Source organism: Leucopleurus acutus, assembly GCF_964270905.1.
Source record: "Leucopleurus acutus genome assembly, chromosome: 15".
Taxonomy (NCBI): Eukaryota; Metazoa; Chordata; class Mammalia; order Artiodactyla; family Delphinidae; genus Leucopleurus; species Leucopleurus acutus.
Genome location: NC_139157.1, coordinates 56,297,716 through 56,317,581, shown reverse-complemented (window position 1 = coordinate 56,317,581; position 19,866 = coordinate 56,297,716). Strand labels below are relative to the sequence as shown.

At 35.8% G+C, this 19,866-nt stretch overlaps 2 protein-coding genes across 4 annotated transcripts in view; one reads left to right on the top strand and one right to left on the bottom strand.

Moving 5' to 3' along the window:
• The window catches only part of GRIK2 (glutamate ionotropic receptor kainate type subunit 2), a gene marked incomplete at both ends in the record, with an annotated part of 633,053 nt that overhangs the window by 238,889 nt on the left and 374,298 nt on the right, over nt 1-19,866 (top strand). For all 3 annotated transcript variants that reach the window (XM_082855302.1, XM_082855303.1, XM_082855304.1), the window contains one exon: nt 2,113-2,370. In XM_082855302.1, the coding sequence (XP_082711428.1) occupies nt 2,113-2,370 (258 nt within the window). The remainder of the gene's footprint in view (nt 1-2,112; nt 2,371-19,866) is intronic.
• LOC309971887 (guanine nucleotide-binding protein G(I)/G(S)/G(O) subunit gamma-5-like) lies at nt 14,016-14,566 on the bottom strand. The gene has a single exon (XM_082855305.1). The coding sequence runs from the start codon at nt 14,559-14,561 to the stop codon at nt 14,355-14,357; it is 207 nt and encodes a 68-aa protein (XP_082711431.1). The 5' UTR covers nt 14,562-14,566; the 3' UTR covers nt 14,016-14,354.

The window sequence follows — 19,866 nt, the reverse complement described above, 5'->3', positions numbered from 1 at the left end:
ATTTTGTCACCCATTAAAAATCTATTGGGAATCCAGTTCCTTAAGTGACTTTGGCCTGAAGCTGAAAAAGCTCAAGTAAGTGTATGAATAAGTTTCTTTGTGAGTTGTTTAAAAGGGTGGATGTCGAGGTTTGGAACTTGTCTTGTGAAGCTCTTTCTTGTCAACCTATTGCTGGTTGGAGGGCACAGCAATATATAAAAGATAATAAAAAGGAGAGATCTAATATAGTTTTTGAATCTTATGGGGCCTCAATAAATATATATGTAATACTGATATTTATGACTAATTACAAAATAACAAATAATAAATTTGGACATTCTTAAAATTTTTTAAAAAATAATTTTTCCAAGGCAAGAATATATGTTAAATGTCTAAATGTAAACATTTTCAGTGATATATGGTCTTATACTTTTAGTAGATAATACTGTTTTGCTCCATAAATAAACTTTGATGCACTAGAGCTTGAATTATTATTTGAATCATACATTGCTTTTAAGTGACTCCTCTGATACCTGAAAACTCTATTTCTTATTTGAACACACTTCAGAAAGTTCTATGTAAACTAATAGAGTGGTTTTTAACTTTCTTGATTTGTGACTTGTCAAAAATCTGGAGAAGGAAGATCTTTTATTTTCAATGTATGTGAATTAAAACCTGTGTGAGTGAAAAACTTTAGGCTCTAACCTTTCTACTGATTTAGAATTCTAATCATTATTTTAAAAGTAAGAATCTATGTATTCAAAAATTGTTTATTTATATCATATTGAATTTTTGAAGAAAGTGTAAACTTTTTTTTCCAACTAAAATTTATTTATTAAATATCTCTATGCTTAAGAATCCATCCATGAAATTGTATTTTATGTGGCAAAATCTCTGAAGGAAAATATCAGAAAATTTTGCACAGTAGAATCACAAACTATTTGTGAGGGATTAAATCTGAACACCTAATTGATCCCTAAATCCCAATAACAATTCTCCTTAGTCATATTGAAATATTTGCAGGGATATACAAACCATTGCCTCTTGGAGCAAACTTCCACTTTTGAACATTTCTTACTTCCCTTAAATTGTATCAAAATTTGTGAGAAACTTCTAAACATTTGCCCTAATTCTTCCTTTTCCAGTCAAATGAAACAAACTTTAGCCTCTTTCACAGGCCAGATCTTCAAATATTTAAAGATGAGTTTCATGTTTCCAATAACTATTGACTTTCTAGACCCGAACTTGCCAGTTGCTTTAGTGTACCTTATAGAAATTCAAGTCCCGTCACAGTCTTTCTGTTCCCATCTGAATACCTTCTGATTTAATTATGTCTCTCTTAATTACTGTAATTATTATTGATGTGAGTAAACTTTTCTACAAGTAAATATTGGACTGGTCAAAAAGTTCGTTTGGGGTTTTTCCATACGACGTTACAGAAAAACCCAAATGAACTTTTTGGCCAACCCAATATAAACTTAAAAAAAGTAATTCAGTACAATATAGAAGACTTATAGTATCCAAAAGCCAAATAAATAAAGACGATTAAATACTTATCTATTTAATGACATACTTTGATGTTCTTCCTACTCAATGAGATTAATCCCTATGAAATCACCTTCTATGACTCATGTCAGGTTTTGTATGGGTGTTTGTATGCACTGCTTGACCTATATCATCAGATATTTGCAGATACTTAGCTATGTGTAGCCATAGCTTTTTGGATGGGCAGTGGAAGATAAATGGCTTCTGATTAAGAATTTGAAATTGTAGAGAATGACCAGTGAATTTGGGAAAGAACACTATTCCCCGATATGAAGTATTCTTCCAAAATGAACACTCTCCCCTTAAATCCTAGAATATTCCCCCTCTTTCTCCTTCCTCCTCTCCTCCCTTGACATTATTTGTAGAATTATTTGAACATTGAGCTGTAGGTGTCTAGGTGAGTTTCCCTTGTAACAAACTGAAAATGTTTGGAGTTAGACAAAATGTAAAATCAGCTAGATGCAGAAGTTATATTAAAGACAAATCTTCCTTCAAGATGATGCCTTTGGGTTAACAATAATAATATGGTAATATTGGCACACTGGCATCTCTCCTCTCATTATTGACAGACTTCTATCTCCTCTTCAGCCTGTGATCAGCTGTCTCTTGGGGTGGCTGCCATCTTCGGGCCTTCACACAGCTCTTCAGCAAATGCAGTGCAGTCGATCTGCAATGCTCTGGGAGTTCCCCACATCCAGACCCGCTGGAAGCACCAGGTGTCAGACAACAAAGATTCCTTCTATGTCAGTCTCTACCCAGACTTCTCTTCACTCAGCCGTGCCATTTTGGACTTGGTGCAGTTCTTCAAGTGGAAAACTGTCACAGTTGTCTATGATGACAGCACTGGTAAGAAAAATCTGTAGCCTTTGCAGCTATGCTTTAAATATAGGTAATTTTCTGAAACTTATTCGAGATTCTTACTGTATTCTTTTTGTTTGTTTGTTTTTGTTCTTTTCTTGTGTTTTTTTTTAATTAAGGGAAGGAAAACATTTGAAATGAAACATTAACACTAATTTCATACGTCCAAACAAAGAAAAAATCATACACATTTTTTTTCTATATTTGTAAAATAAGCACTTTTGTTCTAGGAAGGATGTTACTGTGAGCCATAGTATTGGATGAAGAATAGAGATAATGTGAAATATAATATTGAAATATTCATTCAAAGAATTTTTCTACTAATTTCAGGGTAGTTTCCCAGAGTAAAGCCTCATAACTTGCTGTCACTGAAGCTTATCAAGAAATCCAGGGAAAAAAAAAAGAAATTCAGACTTTGGCCTTAACATTTTCTATCGCTGTTTATGTGCAAAGAATGTGTGTGAAAAGTAATAACCTTTATATCTAGATAGCACGTTAAAGTACCTATTGAAATACTCTGAGTTTTTGGAACTGTTCATATGTAAATATAGCTTAGGGACTTGGAAAATAGTATTTACTAAGTTGTATTTATTTCCATGTCTTTAGATGAATATTTGCTGGCTAGAGGTGGTCTGTGCTTTCTTGTTTTAATGTATGTTATTATTTTTATATATGAATGGTTATTTTGAGGTATCAGATAAAAACAAGTCTCAGAGAAATATAAGAACGTAAACAATAAAAATAAAGTATTAATTTCCTTGGAAGTTATATTGGTAAAGGAACTGCATACTATTTTGATTATTACTTAGTGATAAGAAATTTCACATTAAGATGTTTATCACTAGTCTAAATAGTGCTCTTTAAGTTAGAATTTTAAAATATTTTATTCTAGAACATTTCACTATACCTTTATGTTTACATTAAAATTGAAATTCATTTGAATTTAAATTCTCCCCAAATACACCCGGAGCTCACTTTGTTTATAAATGTAGTATTTAGAACTACATGCAGAAATTAGTCCCTTTGCCAATAAAATTGACCATTTGCAAATTGACAGATAGGAGCTGTCCCAAGAGAACAGAGAACAGGGAGTTACAGGGTTGGAAAAATAATGTAAATAATTTGAAAAATTTTAAAACTTAGGATAAGAAAGAGTAAGTCTGAATACATATTAATAGTGTAATTTTGCATTTTTGATTTAAAAGAGTGAAATGTTTGTTAAAAATTTTAACTTTAGAAATACAACAATAAAAGCCCTTAAAAATAACCTAAGTGGGCTTCCCTGGTGGCGCAGTGGTTGAGAGTCCACCTGCCAATGCAGGGGACGTAGGTTCGTGCCCCAGTCCGGGAAGATCCCACACGCCGCGGAGCGGCTGGGCCCGTGAGCCATGGCCGCTGAGCCTGCGCGTCCGGAGCCTGTGATCCGCAACGGGCGAGGCCGCGACAGTGAGAGGCCTGCGTACCGCAAAAAAAAAAAAAAAATAACCTAAGTACCTTTGATGTGTTTTTAAGCTTAAATTAGACCTGTTAAATTTATTGCATTGTTATATTCCAAATCATTACTTTTCTATCATTGGTAAAGTTCTATATGTCAAATTATGAATGGCAGGTTCTGTGTGAATGGTTTCTCTGAGGGTGTGTAATGTGATACTCCAGGGTATGCTCAGTTACAAAATGGTCCACTTATGTTTATGGATGGTCATATATAGAAATATACAAATATGAATACACATGCATGAATCCATAGTTTATTTACTTCTCCTTTCTCTTCTGATATAATTCAGGTGAATTCTGACTAAATATCACATATCCTCATATGTATATGCACATAAACATGGTATATATATACACATATATGTTATACATATATATGTATGTTATACATGTGATATTATATATTTATTATTATCTTAAAACTCCTCATAGTAGAAAGAAATTTGGCAAATGTTCAAAATGTTTATGACATACCACATTTCCTCATTATTCTGTTTGTATGTATATGTATTTGACATTTTTACTTCACATATGTTGTTCTTGAGTGACTGAATAAAGAGATAATGGGATTTGTGATCAAGGTGACATCATAGTTTGGTGAAGTAATGTTTCATATGTAGTTGATCTTTTGGTTTGAATAATATTCTAAATATTTATATCATTGAGACAAATTTAAATAGAGAAATAGTTAATTAGATGTATATACTTTTAACAGAGACTTGACCTAAGATTACATTTATTAAAATAGTTTAAGCTAGGGCTTCCCTGGTGGCGCAGTGGTTGGGAGTCCACCTGCCGATGCAGGGGACGCGGGTTCGTGCCCCGGTCCGGGAAGATCCCACATGCCGCGGAGCGGCTGGGCCCGTGGGCCGTGGCCGCTGAGCCTGCGCGTCCGGAGCCTGTGCTCCGCAACAGGAGAGGCCGCGGCGATGAGAGGCCCGCGTACCACAAAAAAAAAAAAAAAAAATAGTTTAAGCTAATATTTAAAAGAAACTTCACCACTACTATCACTTGAAGGTGACATCAATACTTGGATATTCTAAAAGTCTTTGATTATTTAAATATGAATGCTAACCTAGAGTCATTACAGAATTATTCATAGAGTAAGTATGCCTTAAAAATCCTCTGAGGGGAAAAAAGCATGTTAATGCTCCATTTTATGCAATATTCAATTCAACAAACATTGATTAAGCCCCTGCTACATTCCAGGGACAGTACCAGGTGTAAGTATATGCCAGTAAAAGAAACAAACTCCAGGCCCCTCTTGAGCTTCTAGTTTCTATTTAGGGATATGTGGTTGTTCATGTTTTTAATATTATTTGTAATGAAATAATTGCATTTGTAACTGGCCTTTTAATTTACTTTTAATTTAACACACTTTTAGAACTTTGCTATTCTTGATTTTTTAGAGGATAGAACTGACTCTAAGATAGAAGATTGTCTTTGAAATGAATTCATAAATATATAGAAGTAGGCTTTTTTTTTTTTTTTTGTATTTTTGGATATGTTTAAAAGTCTCAAGGTGGAATTTTTTTTTTTTTTTTGCGGAACGCAGGCCTCTCACTGTTGTGGCCTCTCCCCTTGCGGAGCACAGGCTCCGGACGCGCAGGCTCAGCGGCCATGACTCACGGGCCCAGCCGCTCCGCGGCATGTGGGGTCTTCCCAGACCGGGGCACGAACCCGCGTCCCCTGCATCAGCAGGTGGACTCTCAACCACTGTGCCACCAGGGAAGCCCTCAAGGTGGAATTTTAATAACAGAACTTAACAGAGAGAATTTGTAAACTTCCCAAGTGAACAAGATGACTATTTGATCATGTGGGAGAAAATCTGATGACAGCTAGGACTGTGAACTGAAATGGGAGAGAAATCCACCTCATACCCAATGAGATAAACATTAATAACTTCATTATGAATTTGTGTATCTGCTGCTTACTGCATGATGCAGTATGCATTTTATATATGTTTCTTTTTTCCTTTCCAGATTTATTATGTATGCTATTCCTCCCATTTATATTCATTTCTATTTTGTTGTGTAGTCCAGTTTGATACATGATAATTATACTTTCATCCAGTCTTCGTTCCCACCCACAAAACAGATGGGATGGTAGATGAAGTATAGTGCTGGAGTAGGAGAAATTCTTAGAACGATGTTAACAGGACCTGTTTATTTTTTATGATAATTAGCATTTGTTGTTGTCGTGGATGAATGCTTTTAAACACCCTGAAAGTCTGTTATACCTCTGAATGATGTCCAAAATGATGGAAAAGAATTGGCTTCAGAAACAAAACTGTGTTTCTGTCAGTCATTTTGGAACATATGATTCATTTTAAACATAAACTAAAAATAAGTTGGATAGCTGTCAGCTTGTAAGCAATTCCAGGATAAGTTGTGAATATTTGCTTTAAAATTCCTATGTTTCATCTTTGTTTATAGATCAGCAGTCCATTAACAAAGAACTCTGGACTGGTAAACAAAAGCCTGGGAGTCTAGGCCCAGTTTTGCTACTAAATTACTGGTACAACTTTGGAAAAGAGAAGAAGGAAATTGAAATGATTACAGAAAGCAGCTATGGTGCACTAGGCATCGAGGTAGTTGCTATCCATATAAACTATTACACTTAATCTTCAAAACAATTATATAGAAACAAAACAATTCTAGGGAAACAGGTTAACACTTCACTATCCTTGCTTCCTCCAGTAACTGGCTTTTCTGCCCACCAGCAGCCCAAGGCAGAAACTTGAACATCTTCCTTGATTCCTACCTTTCTTCAGTCCCACAATCAAGCTCTAATGGTTGTTAATTCTACATCTCTATGAACTCTCAAATCTGTTCATTTCTTTCATGCTTTCTAACTAATTCTTAAGTCAAAATCTTTCACCTGGATTATTACTAACAGTCTCTCTACTAATCCAGTCTCCACACTGCAGTTAAAGTAATTTTTAAAAATGCAATTCTGACCCATTGTCCTATTAATAGTTTCTCTTGCTCTAAGGATAAAGTTAAAACTTTTTTGGAAGGCTTACAAGACCTGACTTCATCTAGTCCCTGTACCTCTCCAATGATATTTGAGTCTAAATCCCTCACTTATGTCTTTCAAATTGAGCCATTAAATTTCTTTCAGGTTCCGAAAATACTGTCCAGTCCACCTGTTTCTCTCATTCTGGCCCCAACTCCTCCTCCCCACTAAGCACCCACACACATGCACGTGTGTACTTGCACACACACACACATTCATACCATCTGGCTTACATGTCACAAAGAAAGACTGTCCTGACCCCCAGCTCCCAAGCCTGGAATAGGTCTCCCTCAACATATCCCCATAGCACTGCAATACTCCCATGACCATCCCCTATGAGAACATTCATCACACTATGAATGACTTTTCTTGGCTGACTTTTCCACTCAATCAAATACACATCTGAATAGGATGGACCATAAGGCTGCCCACTATTCTATCGTTGGCACCTAGGTTATTACCTGGCTCATGGAAATACCTAAATAAATATTGAAGGAATGAATGCATAGAAAGGTATTATTATATCCAGTGTTTAGATGAAGAAGCTCCAATGGATTAAGTAATCTGTCAGAGGTCGTTTTAGGTTAGGTAGCTCTTTAGTACTCGCCATTGAGCAAATAGATTCAACAATAATCATTTCAAAAATGTTATAAGATATCTGGAGTGAATTGTGCTTATATGTTAAGAGCAATTAAAATATATTTACTTATTTGAACAATCATTATCAAGCATCTTCTGTATACCAGGTGCTATGTTCAGCACAAGGGACAGTATTATAGGTAAAACTTTGTCTCCATGTGCTCAAAGTTGAGTGAGGGGGAGATAGAACATGTGAGAAGGATACTATTATAGTGTATCAAGTGCAGAGAGAGACAAGAAAAAAATATTGTGGCAGCTTAGGAGATGAATAGAGACATGAAAAGAATTTAGGGGAGGGAAGATTTTAAAACTGCCTGGTAAAGGCAGAGGAGAGTTTTGGAGAGGATGCCATTATCATTAAGTTATCATAAAGGACAAGTAGAAATGCTTCAACTAGAGAAGGGGCATAAGGATGTAACACGTGTAAATGTGAGGATGCCTGAGAGCTGGTTTGTCAGGCAACGACAGGCACTTCATTACGACTGATCATCAGAAACAAGGAAACTGAGGAAGGATGAGGGAGAATGTATAAAAGGCCAACGTAGGAGAAATAAAAAAGAGCTTTTTACTAGCTCCTTTGCCCTGGAATCTGCATGTTACAGCAGTACCAGTCATGTTTGCATGATGTGAACCTGCTTTCCAGACCACCGTTGAGTGCCTCAGGGATGGACATACTGAAGGACATTCAGAAGGAACTGAAGGACATTCAGTTCCTTTCCTAGGAAATCAAAAAAGAATATAGAGAGAGGGATATCCACTGACTGGACTATGGGTTGAAATCCTGGCTCTGTTGTGTAATTTTCAGCAAGTTGTTTGACTTTAAAAACTTGAGTTGACACATTTGTAAACTGAAGATAATGTATATACATCAGGGGATTGTTGTCATGATGAGTGAGATATGCAGAGTGCCTCATGGTGCCCACATAGTAGGAGCTTAAAACTCTCAATAATAGAAATGGCATGTGCTATGTGCCATTTATTCCTTACTATACTCTAAGAAAAAGGAATCCTTATTGGTCCCACTTTTTAAAATATGAGAGATGCAGAGAGTTGAGATAATTTGCCCAAGCTTTCATAGCAAGTAGATGGAAGGTCTGGGTTTTGACCCAAGGCAGTAAACTGCAGAAACCACTTTGTTAAATACCATGATATAATGGTAGTTATTGTGTTTTGATTTGGTTCATTTTGTTGTCATTATTTTACTTTAAGAACAGGAATGACACAATCAGAACGATTTTGGTAAAGGTTCTCTGACACCAGTGTGGAGAATGCATTGAGGCTATTGAGATACGGTAAGGAATAGGACAAGACGAGAAGCAAGAGAATTTCTGAATTAGTCAAGTTGAAAACAAGATAATAGTCTCAATTAAAGAGGTTTTGATAGAATGATTTTGAAGCAGAGAATTCTAGGAGGATTTAGGAGATACAAATTGTAGGACTTAGTAAGTAAATAAGTGGAGAAGTGATGGAGACAGAGACAGTAAGGATGACCTCTATGTTTCTGGTCTGGGTTACTCATCAATGGCACATTTACTAAAAAGGAAAACAAGAAAAAGAAATGTGGGAAAGGGTATAATAAATCTGGTTCTTAACACATTAATCTTGAAGCGCCTCAGAATCATCCAGTGGTGTTGGAGGTGGAAATCCATCTTGAAAAGTAGGAATTTAGTATGGGCCTATAATGCTCCCAGTGGCATTTTTCTCTGCTCTCCATTTGGACTCCTTTGTGATATGAGGAAATGAAGACAGTTGACAAAAAACTAGGTCATGGTAGGTCAAGAAATTCAGAGTTATGCTAGTGGTAGGCAGTCGTGGAGATGAATATAGACATGATAAGAATTTAGGGGAGAGAATGTAAATTTTTTTTAATTAATGAAGGAAAATCAGTATTTTCTTTTAGATATTAATATTTAACAAACTTAGCTTTGATTAATTTCCATGGTACGAAAAAGAAAAAAAGGCCAGAGCCTTTATCCTAAGCAAAAGCAGAAATGATTTCTTTACTAACTTTATTAACTTGAATGAATTCTATTTATAGACTATGTTCTAGATACATCTGTGTGTGCTTTTGGAGTTAGTAAGAGTAAAAAATTATTTTATTTTATTTTGCTCCTATATTTAAATAGGATAAATAAAATAATTCAATAGAAGTTGATGTGAAAAAATATATTTCTAGAAGATACTAACTTTTGAATAATATAACAACTTTTGTGTTATAAAACATATAACCAAATAATTTTAATTTTATTTAAAGGAGTGGGATAATTTGGATCTAAGATGATTATATGTTATATGTTCTAAGTGGAAAGCTTCAAGTTCTCTAATCCCAAGTGGAAATAGCTTCAAGTTCTCTAATTCCAAGTGGAAATACAATTAGCAATTATGAGTTAAACCTAATTATTAGGATATATTTGATTACATAGCTTGGTGTATTAGTGTTTCCACCATGTTGGTTTTGCATGGACATAGGTTCTTTATTTCCATTTAAGCAAGCCTCAAAATTATTTGTAATATTATTACTTAATTTTTGATTACTCAACAGTATTTTTAAACATATTCATAGAACTAATTATTTCTCTAAGTTTTAAAATCTTTAAAATATTGCCAACCCTAAAAGACAAAAATAAAATTTTTAATCCACAACAATCATACAATTCATATTTCTGCAGATAGTGAAATAAATACATATGTAAAGAAATAGAAGAAGCAGGACTTGTACCAGACTTCAATGATCAGTAGTATTTGCCTTTGTTGGGAAAGGAAAAAATCATAAAGTGAGAATAATTCCCCGGTGATGACCCAACACTGCCAGTTTTCTATATTTAAATCTGGAACATGTTGGCGTGAGCATTCTGGTAACTACTTTTCCCTTAGCCTTTTCCTGGTCTTCTCTGTCTCCTCTATGCAGTGTAGGGGAACGACAGTACTTAAATTATCTCTCTGATGCTCTTGACAATTTTGACTACTCCCTTCTTCAGTGAAAGACTAAAACTCTCCTTGTTTGGCCTCTGTGCCATCATTCTCTCCTTGTCGTGTCCTTTTCAGCCATTTTTTTCCCCTTCTCATATTCTTAAACTCTTTTTTCTTTCTCTGTTCCTTAAAAGCTGATGCTGTTCAGGTTTTATTCCCAGGCTTCTTGTTTTCTACTTGTTTACCTCACTGTCCCTAAAGCCTTCCATCTGACTCATGCCTTTCTCTGCCTGTATGTTGTAGACTCACTGCTGGACATCTTCAGTCGCTTCTAGCAAGTGACAGACTCAGAGATTCAGCCGCCCATTGATCATCTTTATTTGGATGTCCCACAGGCACATCTCACCCAGCATAACAAAAGCCAAACTCATCACCTTTATTCCAAAACTTGCTTTTTCTCCTAGCTTTCCCTCTTTATCCAGTTGCCCAGCCAGATTCCTAGTGGTCATTCTAGATTCTTGTCTTTCTCTCTTCCCTCATTTCCAACTGATCGCTTAATACTTCTCATTTTTATCTCACATTTCTCAAATTTACTTCTGTCCTCCATCCCTACCAATCTGTTTTAGTTAACATCTTTATCGTAAACCACCTAGACCATGTTCTGCCCTCTACCCTATTTAAGTTCATGTCTCTGATGCAGACAAGATGGTGTTTTTAGAAATGACAATGTGGTGATGTCATGCCCGGGCTTAAAGCTGTTTGGCGGTTCCTCAGTTCTTGGAAGAATGAGTTCTAGTTCTTCAGCATGACACATGCAGCCTTCATCATTGGCACTCTCGTGCCCCTTTGATTTTATTTCCCTGGTATTTCCTGTCTCAATATTTATGCTACAGCTTTCCTTGAATAATTGTAGTTCTCCATTACCAATCATGCTCTGCTATCTCAAGTTTCTTTGCTGTGCACAATTTGTTCTCTCAGCTTGTTATGCCCTTCTCATTTGGTGATCTGTTCACCACCTTCAGATGTACCTTAAAATATTCTTACAAAGTAAACTTGTCAAGTAACCTTCCCTGACTTCTACCTGTATGAGTTGGTATTTCTATTCTTTGTATGATGCAAGAGTTTAGTTGATAAAATAGTTCATCATCAATTTTATAGTACAATTTTCAGCATGCTCACATGACCCATTTAGCAGAGGTGATGATTTCCTGAACCTAAGAGCTCTAAATATTTTATAATTAATTCCTCCATTTATTTGCTTCTTCCTTTGTTTTTTTACTAACTTATTTCTTTATTTAGTTCACAAGTAATTATCAAACATTTACTATGTGTCATCGCTGTTCTAGGTACTGGAAGTACAAGAGTGAACAAAACAGACAAAAATTCTTTGCCTTGTGGAGTTTGCATTCTAGTGTAGAGTGATAAACAATAACAAAATAAATATGTATATATATAGCATCAAATGTGATAAGTGTTATGGAGAGAAATAAAGCAAGGGAGGCATATAAGGAGTACAAGGAGGGAGTACTGCAATATTAAGTTGGATTGTTATTAGAAGAGACCTTATTTAGAAGGCGAAATTTGAGCTAGGACTTGAATGAGCTGAGGAAATATGTCGTGGGAGTTCTGAAGGAAGAGTATTTCAAATGAAAAGCAAGAAGGTAAAAAATAACCAAGGGAGAAAGAGATAAAGAATTCTAAGTAAGGCAGTTTTTTTTTTGTTTTGTTTTAGTTTGGAGAAGGATTTTTTAAGAAACTGAAAATTGAAGGAGATTTTTGTGACATCTGTCATTATTTTATATGTGTATATGTGTTTATGTATATATGTACATACATGGTTATATATGTATATGTTCCATTACTTCGTTGCAATAGTAATGTCATTTCTTTAAAAATAACTCAGTGTAGAGACTTTTCCACATAGAGGCTCATTTTTATATGAATTACTTAGTAGTGATTATGGTCCATAGCATTCACCCATAAAATAGTGATAGGATTCATTTTGAACTGAGACAAGACTTCAGGGAAAGAAGAAAAGAAATAAATCTAACATATATTCATTTCTGCAAGAGGTAATAGATCATTTATTGGATACTTGGTTAAAAATAAATTGGTTCAGTATCAGAAACACTTTTTTAAAAATTGAGATCCTGAATGGATTAAAACCTAGGTTAGATACTCATTATACATCAGGTGAACATGACTGCCTTCTAAAACAGTTTTCTGTTTCCTACTGAACATTGTATAAATGTTTATCTTGCTTTAATATAAGGTATGTAAACTATATTTGGGGACAGAGTCCTCTAGACGCAAACATTTAGAGAAAGCAAGAAAGAGTTAACACCCAAATTCTAGACAGGCTAATTGTACATCATTATTTCAGAATTATTCCAATTTGGAGGTGGTACAGTGTCTACTCTTCATATTTCAGTGATTCAAAAAGAAGCTCAAGAAATGAAATTTTTTGCATAAATACATTAAACATGTATTAAATCTATCCTTGGCTAGTAAACGCTAATGACGATACAAAGCCTAATAGACACCTCTCCTTGCCTTCTTATAATAACCAAAGACATTATTTTACTTGTCATAAATATTTGCATTTCTGTAAATTCAATCATCTTCCATTTGATAAAACAAAGTTAATTATATAACTATATATATTATATATATATAATTATATATATTAACATTAAAATCCAAAGCACTGGTTCTTAAATTTAATTGATATCAGATAATGGGATTTCCTGGGCTACTGTTAAAACTAGAGATTTCTAGGCCAGCTCCTATTACTCAGTAGCTCTGTGTTTATACTCAGGGACTTGCAGTTGGAAAAGGAAACATAGCCAATTGTGATATGCATTACTAATGTTTACCAGTATGTGGTTATCTCTACTTCTAGACCTCAGGAGATTGAAGGTCCTTAATTTTTTTTTTTTTTTTTTTTTTTTTTTGCGGTACACGGGCCTCTCACTGTTGTGGCCTCTCCCGTTGCGGAGCACAGGTTCCGGACGCACAGGCTCAGCGGCCATGGCTCACGGGCCCAGTCGCTCCGCGGCATGTGGGACCTTCCGGACCGAGGCACGAACCCGCGTCCCCTGCATCGGCAGTCGGACTCGCAACCACTGCGCCACCAGGGAAGCCCGGTCCTTAATCCTTGAATTTTAGCGTGACCACGTGGACTGCTTTAGTTGGTGAAATGTGAGCAGTAGTGTTGCTCGTTTCTGGATGGAAGCATTTAATTGCACGTCACATAATTCTCCAGCTTACTCATTCCTTGCCATACCAATTGTGCTTATAAGTTTGAAGTATCCCAAAATGCTGACCCAAAATATCGAAGAGAGCTGCCTTGAGAAATTACTTAGATCTACAGCAGACTTTGCTTTTATGCGACATAAAATCTTATTTTGTTAAATTGCTATGATTTGGGAGATGATTTTTCCTGTAAAAGCATAACCTAGTCTAGTAGTTCTCAAACTTTAGTGTGCATTAAAATCATTAGGTAAACATATTAAAACACTGCCTGCTGGCTTTACTCCCAGTGTCTGATTTAGTACATGTGGGATGTGGCCTGAGAGTTTTTTTCTAATAAGTTAGCAAGGGATCATGATGCTGCTGGTCTAGTGACAACACTTTGAGAAACATTGATACATTAAATTTTTTTTAACATCTTTTTTATTTTTTATACTAAGTATTTTATTGTATGCTGCCACCAGTGTATATAAAATAATTACCCTTGTGAAACAGAAATTCATGAATATTCAGAGAGGTAGACTGACAAAAGTAGAAGTTCGTATAGTATGGCACATGTTATAGAGACAGGCTTTTGTACAGCCTTCAGATTTAGCTTTCCTTTGAATATTCACCGGTTTATGAAAAGTGGTTTAAAAACCTTGCAAAGATTCATTTTACTACAAAAAGGAACAGACTTTCTGAGGTCTGAAGGGATTTGTACTTGAAGATACTCCAGTCAGCAGGGGGTCATGTTGAGCATTCTGCAGACAGAATTGTTTCAAATCTGCAGCTGCCTGGGAAACCTTCACGCGGTTGAGCCCAGCCTCCAGCCGGAGTTGTTGAACCACTTTCTTCATAGCGGCGACGCTGGAGGAACCAGGCATGGCGCACGCGAGAGCTCCTTTTTTAACATCTTTATTGGAGTATAATTGCTTTACAATGGTGTGTTAGTTTCTGCTTTATAACAAAGTGAATCAGCTATACATATACATATATCCGCATATCTCCTCTCTCTTGTGTCTCCCTCCCACCCTCCCTAACCCACCCCCTCTAGGTGGTCACAAAGCACCGAGCTGACCTCCCTGTGCTATGTGACTGCTTCCCACTAGGTATCTATTTCACATTTCGTAGTGTATATATGTCCATGCCACTCTCTCACTTCATCGCAGCTTACCCTTCCACCTCCCCGTGTCCTCAAGTCCATTTTCTATCTATACGTCTTTATTCCTGTCCTGCCCCTAGGTTCTTCAGAACCATTTTTTTTTAAAGATTCCATATATATGTGTTAGCATACAATATTTGTTTTTCTCTTTCTGACTGACTTCACTCTGTATGACAGACACTAGGTCCATTCACCTCACGACAAGTAACTCAATTTTTTTCTTTTTATGGCTGAGTAATATTCCCCTATATATATGTGTCACATATTCTTTATCTGTTCCTCTGTCGATGGACACTTAGGTTGCTTCCATGTCCTGGCTATTGTAAATAGAGCTGTGATGAACATTGTGGTTCACCTGTCTTTTTGAATTATGGTTTTCTCAGGTTATATGCCTAGTAGTGGGTTTGCTGGGTCATATGGTAGTTCTATTTTTTAGTTTTTTAAGGAACCTACATACAGTTCTCTATAGTGGCTGTATCAATTTACATTCCCACCAACAGTGCAAGAGGGTTCACGTTTCTCCACACTCTCTCCAGCATTTATTGTTTGTAGATTTTTTGATGATGACCATTCTCACTGTTGTGATATGATACCTCATTATAGTTTGGATTTGCATTTCTCTAATGATTAGTGATGTTGAGCATCCTTTCATGTGTTTGTTGGCAATCTATATATCTTCTTTGAAGAAATGTCTATTTAGATTTTCTGCCCATTTTTGGATTGGGTTTTTTGTTTCTATGATATTGAACTGCATGAGATGCTTGTAAATTTTGGAGATTAATCCTTTGTCAGTTGCTTCATTTGCAAATATTTTCTCCCATTCTGAGGGCTGTCTTTTCATCTTGTTTATGGTATCCTTTGCTGTGCAAAAACTTTGAAGTTTCATTAGGTCCCATTTGTTTATTTTTGTTTTTATTTCCCTTTCTCTAGCAGGTGGGTCAAAAAGGATCTTGCAGTGATTTAGGTCATAGAGTCTTCTGCCTATGTTTTCCTCTAAGAGTTTTATAGTGTCTGGCCTTACATTTAGGTCTTTAATCCATTTTGAGTTTATTTTTGTGTATGGTGTTAGGGGGGGCTCTACTTTCATTCTTTTACATGTAGCTGTCCGGTTATCCCAGCACCACTTATTGAAGAGGTGGTCTTTTCTCCATTGTATTCTTGCCCCCTTTATCAAAAATAAGGTGACAATATGTGTGTCGTTTTATCTCTGGGCTTTCTATCCTGTTCCATTGATCTATATTTCTGTTTGTGTGCCAGTACCATACTGTCTTGATAACTGTAGATTTGCAGTATAGTCTGAAGTCTGGGAGCCTGATTCGGTCCAGCTCCGTTTTTCTTTCTCGAGATTGCTTAGGCTATTCAGGGTCTTTTGTGTTTCCATACAAATTGTGAATTTTTCTGTACTAGTTCTGTGAAAAATGCCATTGGTAGTTTGATAGGGATTGCATTGAATCTGTAGATAGCTTTGGGTCATATCATTACTTTCACAATGTTGCTTCTTCCAATCCAAGAACATGGTATATCTCTCCATCTGTTTGTATCTCCTTTAATTTCTTTCATCAGTGTCTTATAGTTTTCTGCATGCAGGTCTTTTGCATCCTTAGGTAGGTTTATTCCTAGGTATTTTATTCTTTTTGTTGCAGTGCTAAATGGGAGTGTTTCCTTAATTTCTCGTTCATATTTTTCATCATTAGTGTATAGGAATGCAAGAGATCTCTGTGCATTAGTTTTGTATCCTGCTACTTTACCAAATTCATTGATTAGCTCTAGTAGTTTTCTGGTAGAATCTTTAGGATTTTCTATGTATAATATCATGTCATCTGCAAACAGTGACAGCTTTATTTCTTCCTTTCTGATTTGGATTCCTTTTATTTCTTTTTCTTCTCTAATTGCTGTGGCTAAAACTTGCCACACTATGTTAAATACTAGTGATGATAGTGGACAGCCTTGTCTTGTTCCTGATCTTAGAGGAAATGCTTTCAGTTTTTCACCTTTGAGAACGATGTTGGCTGTGGGTTTGTCTTATATGGCCTTTATTATGTTGAGGTAAGTTCCCTCTACTTTCTGGAGGGTTTTTATCATAAATGGGTGTTGAATTTTGTCAAAAGTTTTTCTGCCTCTATTGTGATGATTGTATGGTTTTTCTCCTTCAATTTGTTAATATGGTTTATCACATTGATTGATTTGTGTATATTGAAGAATCCTTGCATTCCTGGGATAAACCCCACTTGATCATGGTATATGGTCCTTTAAATGTGCTGATGGATTCTGTTTGCTGGTATTTTGTTGAGGAGTTTTGCATCTATGTTAATCAGTGATATTGGCCTGTAGTTTTCTTTCTTTGTGACATCTTTGTCTGGTTTTGGTATCAGGGTGATGGTGGCCTCGTAGAATAAGTTTGGGAGTGTTCCTCCCTCTACTATATTTTGGAGTTTGAGAAGGATAGGTGTTAGCTCTTCTCTAAATGTTTCATAGAATTCTCCTGTAAAGGCATCTGGTCCTGGTCTTCTGTTTGTTGGAAGATTTTTAATCACAGTCACAATTTCAGTGTTTGTGATTGGTCTGTTTATTTCTTCCTGGTTCAGTCTAGGAAGTTTGTGCTTTTCTAAGAATGTGTCCATTTCTTCCAGGTTGTCTATTTTATTGACATAGACTTGCTTGTAGTAATCTCTCATGATCCTTTGTATTTCTGCAGTGTCAGTTGTTACTTCTTTTTCATTTCTAATTCTATTGATTTGAGTCCTCTCCCTTTTTTTCTTGATTTATCTGGCTAATAATTTATCAATTTTGTTTATCTTCTCAAAGAACCGGCTTTTAGCTTTATTGATCTTTGCTATTGTTTCCTTCATTTCTTTTTCATTTATTTCTGATCTGATCTTTATGATTTCTTTCCTTCTGCTAACTTTGGGATTTTTTGGTTCTTGTTTCTCTAATTGCTTTAGGTGTAAGGGTAGGTTGTTTATTTGAGAAGTTTCTTGAGGTAGGATTGTATTTTTATAAACTTCCCCCTTAGAACTGCTTTTCCTGCATCCCATAGGTTTTGGGTCATCGTGTTTTCATTATCATTTGTTTCTAGGGTTTTTTTGATTTCCACTTTGATTTCTTCAGTGATCTCTTGGTTATTAAGTAGTGTATTGTTCAGCCTCCATGTGGTCATATTTTTTACAGAATTTTTCCTGTAATTGATATCTAGTCCCATAGGTTGAGGTCAGACAACATGCTTGATTAGATTTCAATTTTCTTAAATTTACCAAAGCTTGATTTGTATCTTGATTTGACCCAAGATACGATCTATCCTGGAGGATGTTCCATGAGCACTTGAGAAGAAAGTATATTCTGTTGTTTTGGGATGGAATATCTATAAATATCAATTAAGTCCATCTTGTTTAATGTATCATTTAAAGCTGTGTTTCCTTATTTATTTTCATTTTGGATGATCCGTCCATTGGTGAAAGTGGGGTGTTAAAGTCCCCTACTATGATTGTGTTATTGTCGATTTCCCATTTTATGGCTGTTAGCATTTGCCTTATGTACTGAGGTGCTCCTGCGTTGGGTGCATAAATATTTACACTTGTTATATCTTCTTCTTGGATTGATCCCTTGATCGTTATGTAGTGTCCTTTGTTGTCTCTTGTAATAGTCTATTTTAAAGTCTATTTTATGTGATATAAGAATTGCTACTCCAGCTTTCTTTTGATTTCCATTTGCATGGAATATCTTTTTCCATCTCCTCATTTTCAGGAGATGTGTCCCTAGGTCTGAAGTGGGTCTCTAGTAGACAGCATATATATGGGTCTTGTTTTTGTATCCATTCATCCAGTCTGTGTCTTTTGCTTGGAGCATTTAATCCGTTTACATTTAAGGTAATTATCGATACATATGTTCCTGTTACCATTTTCTTAATTGTTTTGAGTTTGTTTTTGTAGGTCTTTTCCTTCGCTTGTGTCTCCTGCCTAGAGAAATTCCTTTAGCATTTGTTGTAAAACTGGTTTGGTGGTGCTGAATTCTCTTAGCTTTTGCTTGTCTGTTAAGGTTTTAATTTCTCCATCAAATCTGAGTGAGATCCTTGCTGGGTAGGATAATCTTGGTTGTCGGTTTTTCCCTTTCATCACTTTAAATATGTCCTGCCACGCCCTTCTGGCTTGCAGAGTTTCTGCTGACAGATCAGCTGTTAACCTTATGGGGATTCCCTTGTATGTTATTTGTTGTTTTCCCCTTTCTGCTTTTAATATTTTTTCTTTGTATTTAATTTTTGATAGTTTATTAATATGTGCCTTGGCGTGTTTCTCCTTGGATTTATCCTGTATGGAACTCACTGCACTTCCTAGACTTTCTTGACTATTTCCTTTCCCTTATTAGGGAAGTTTTCAACTATAATATCTTCAAATATTTTCTCAGTCCCTTTCTTCTTCTGGGACCCCTATAATAATTTGAATGTTGGTGCGTTTAATGTTGTCCCAGAGGTCTCTAAGACTGTCCTCAATTCTTCTCATTCTTTTTTCTTTTTTCTGCTCTGCGGTAGTTATTTCCACTATTTTATCTTCCAGGTCACTTATCCGTTCTTCTGTGTCAGTTATTCTGCTATTGATTCCTTGTAGAGAATTTTTAATTTCATTTATTGTGTTTTCATCATTGTTTGTTTGCTCTTTAGTTCTTCTAGGTTCTTGTTAAACCTTTCTTGTATTTTCTGCATTCTATTTCCAAGATCTTGGATCATCTTTACTATCATAACTCTGAATTCTTTTTCAGGTAGACTGCTTATTTCCTCTTCATTTGTTTGGTCTGGTGGGTTTTTACCTTGCTCCTTCATCTGCTGTGTGTTTCTCTGACTTCTCATTTTGCTTAATTTACTGTGTTTGGGGTCTCTTTTTTGCAGGCTGCCTGTTTGTAGTTCCCTTTGTTTTTCGTGTCTGCCTCCAGTGGCTAAGGTTGTTTCAGTGCATTGTGTAGACTTCCTGGTGGGGGGGACTAGTGCCTGTGTTCTGTTGGATGAGTTTGGATCTTGTCTTTCTGGTGGGCAGGACCGC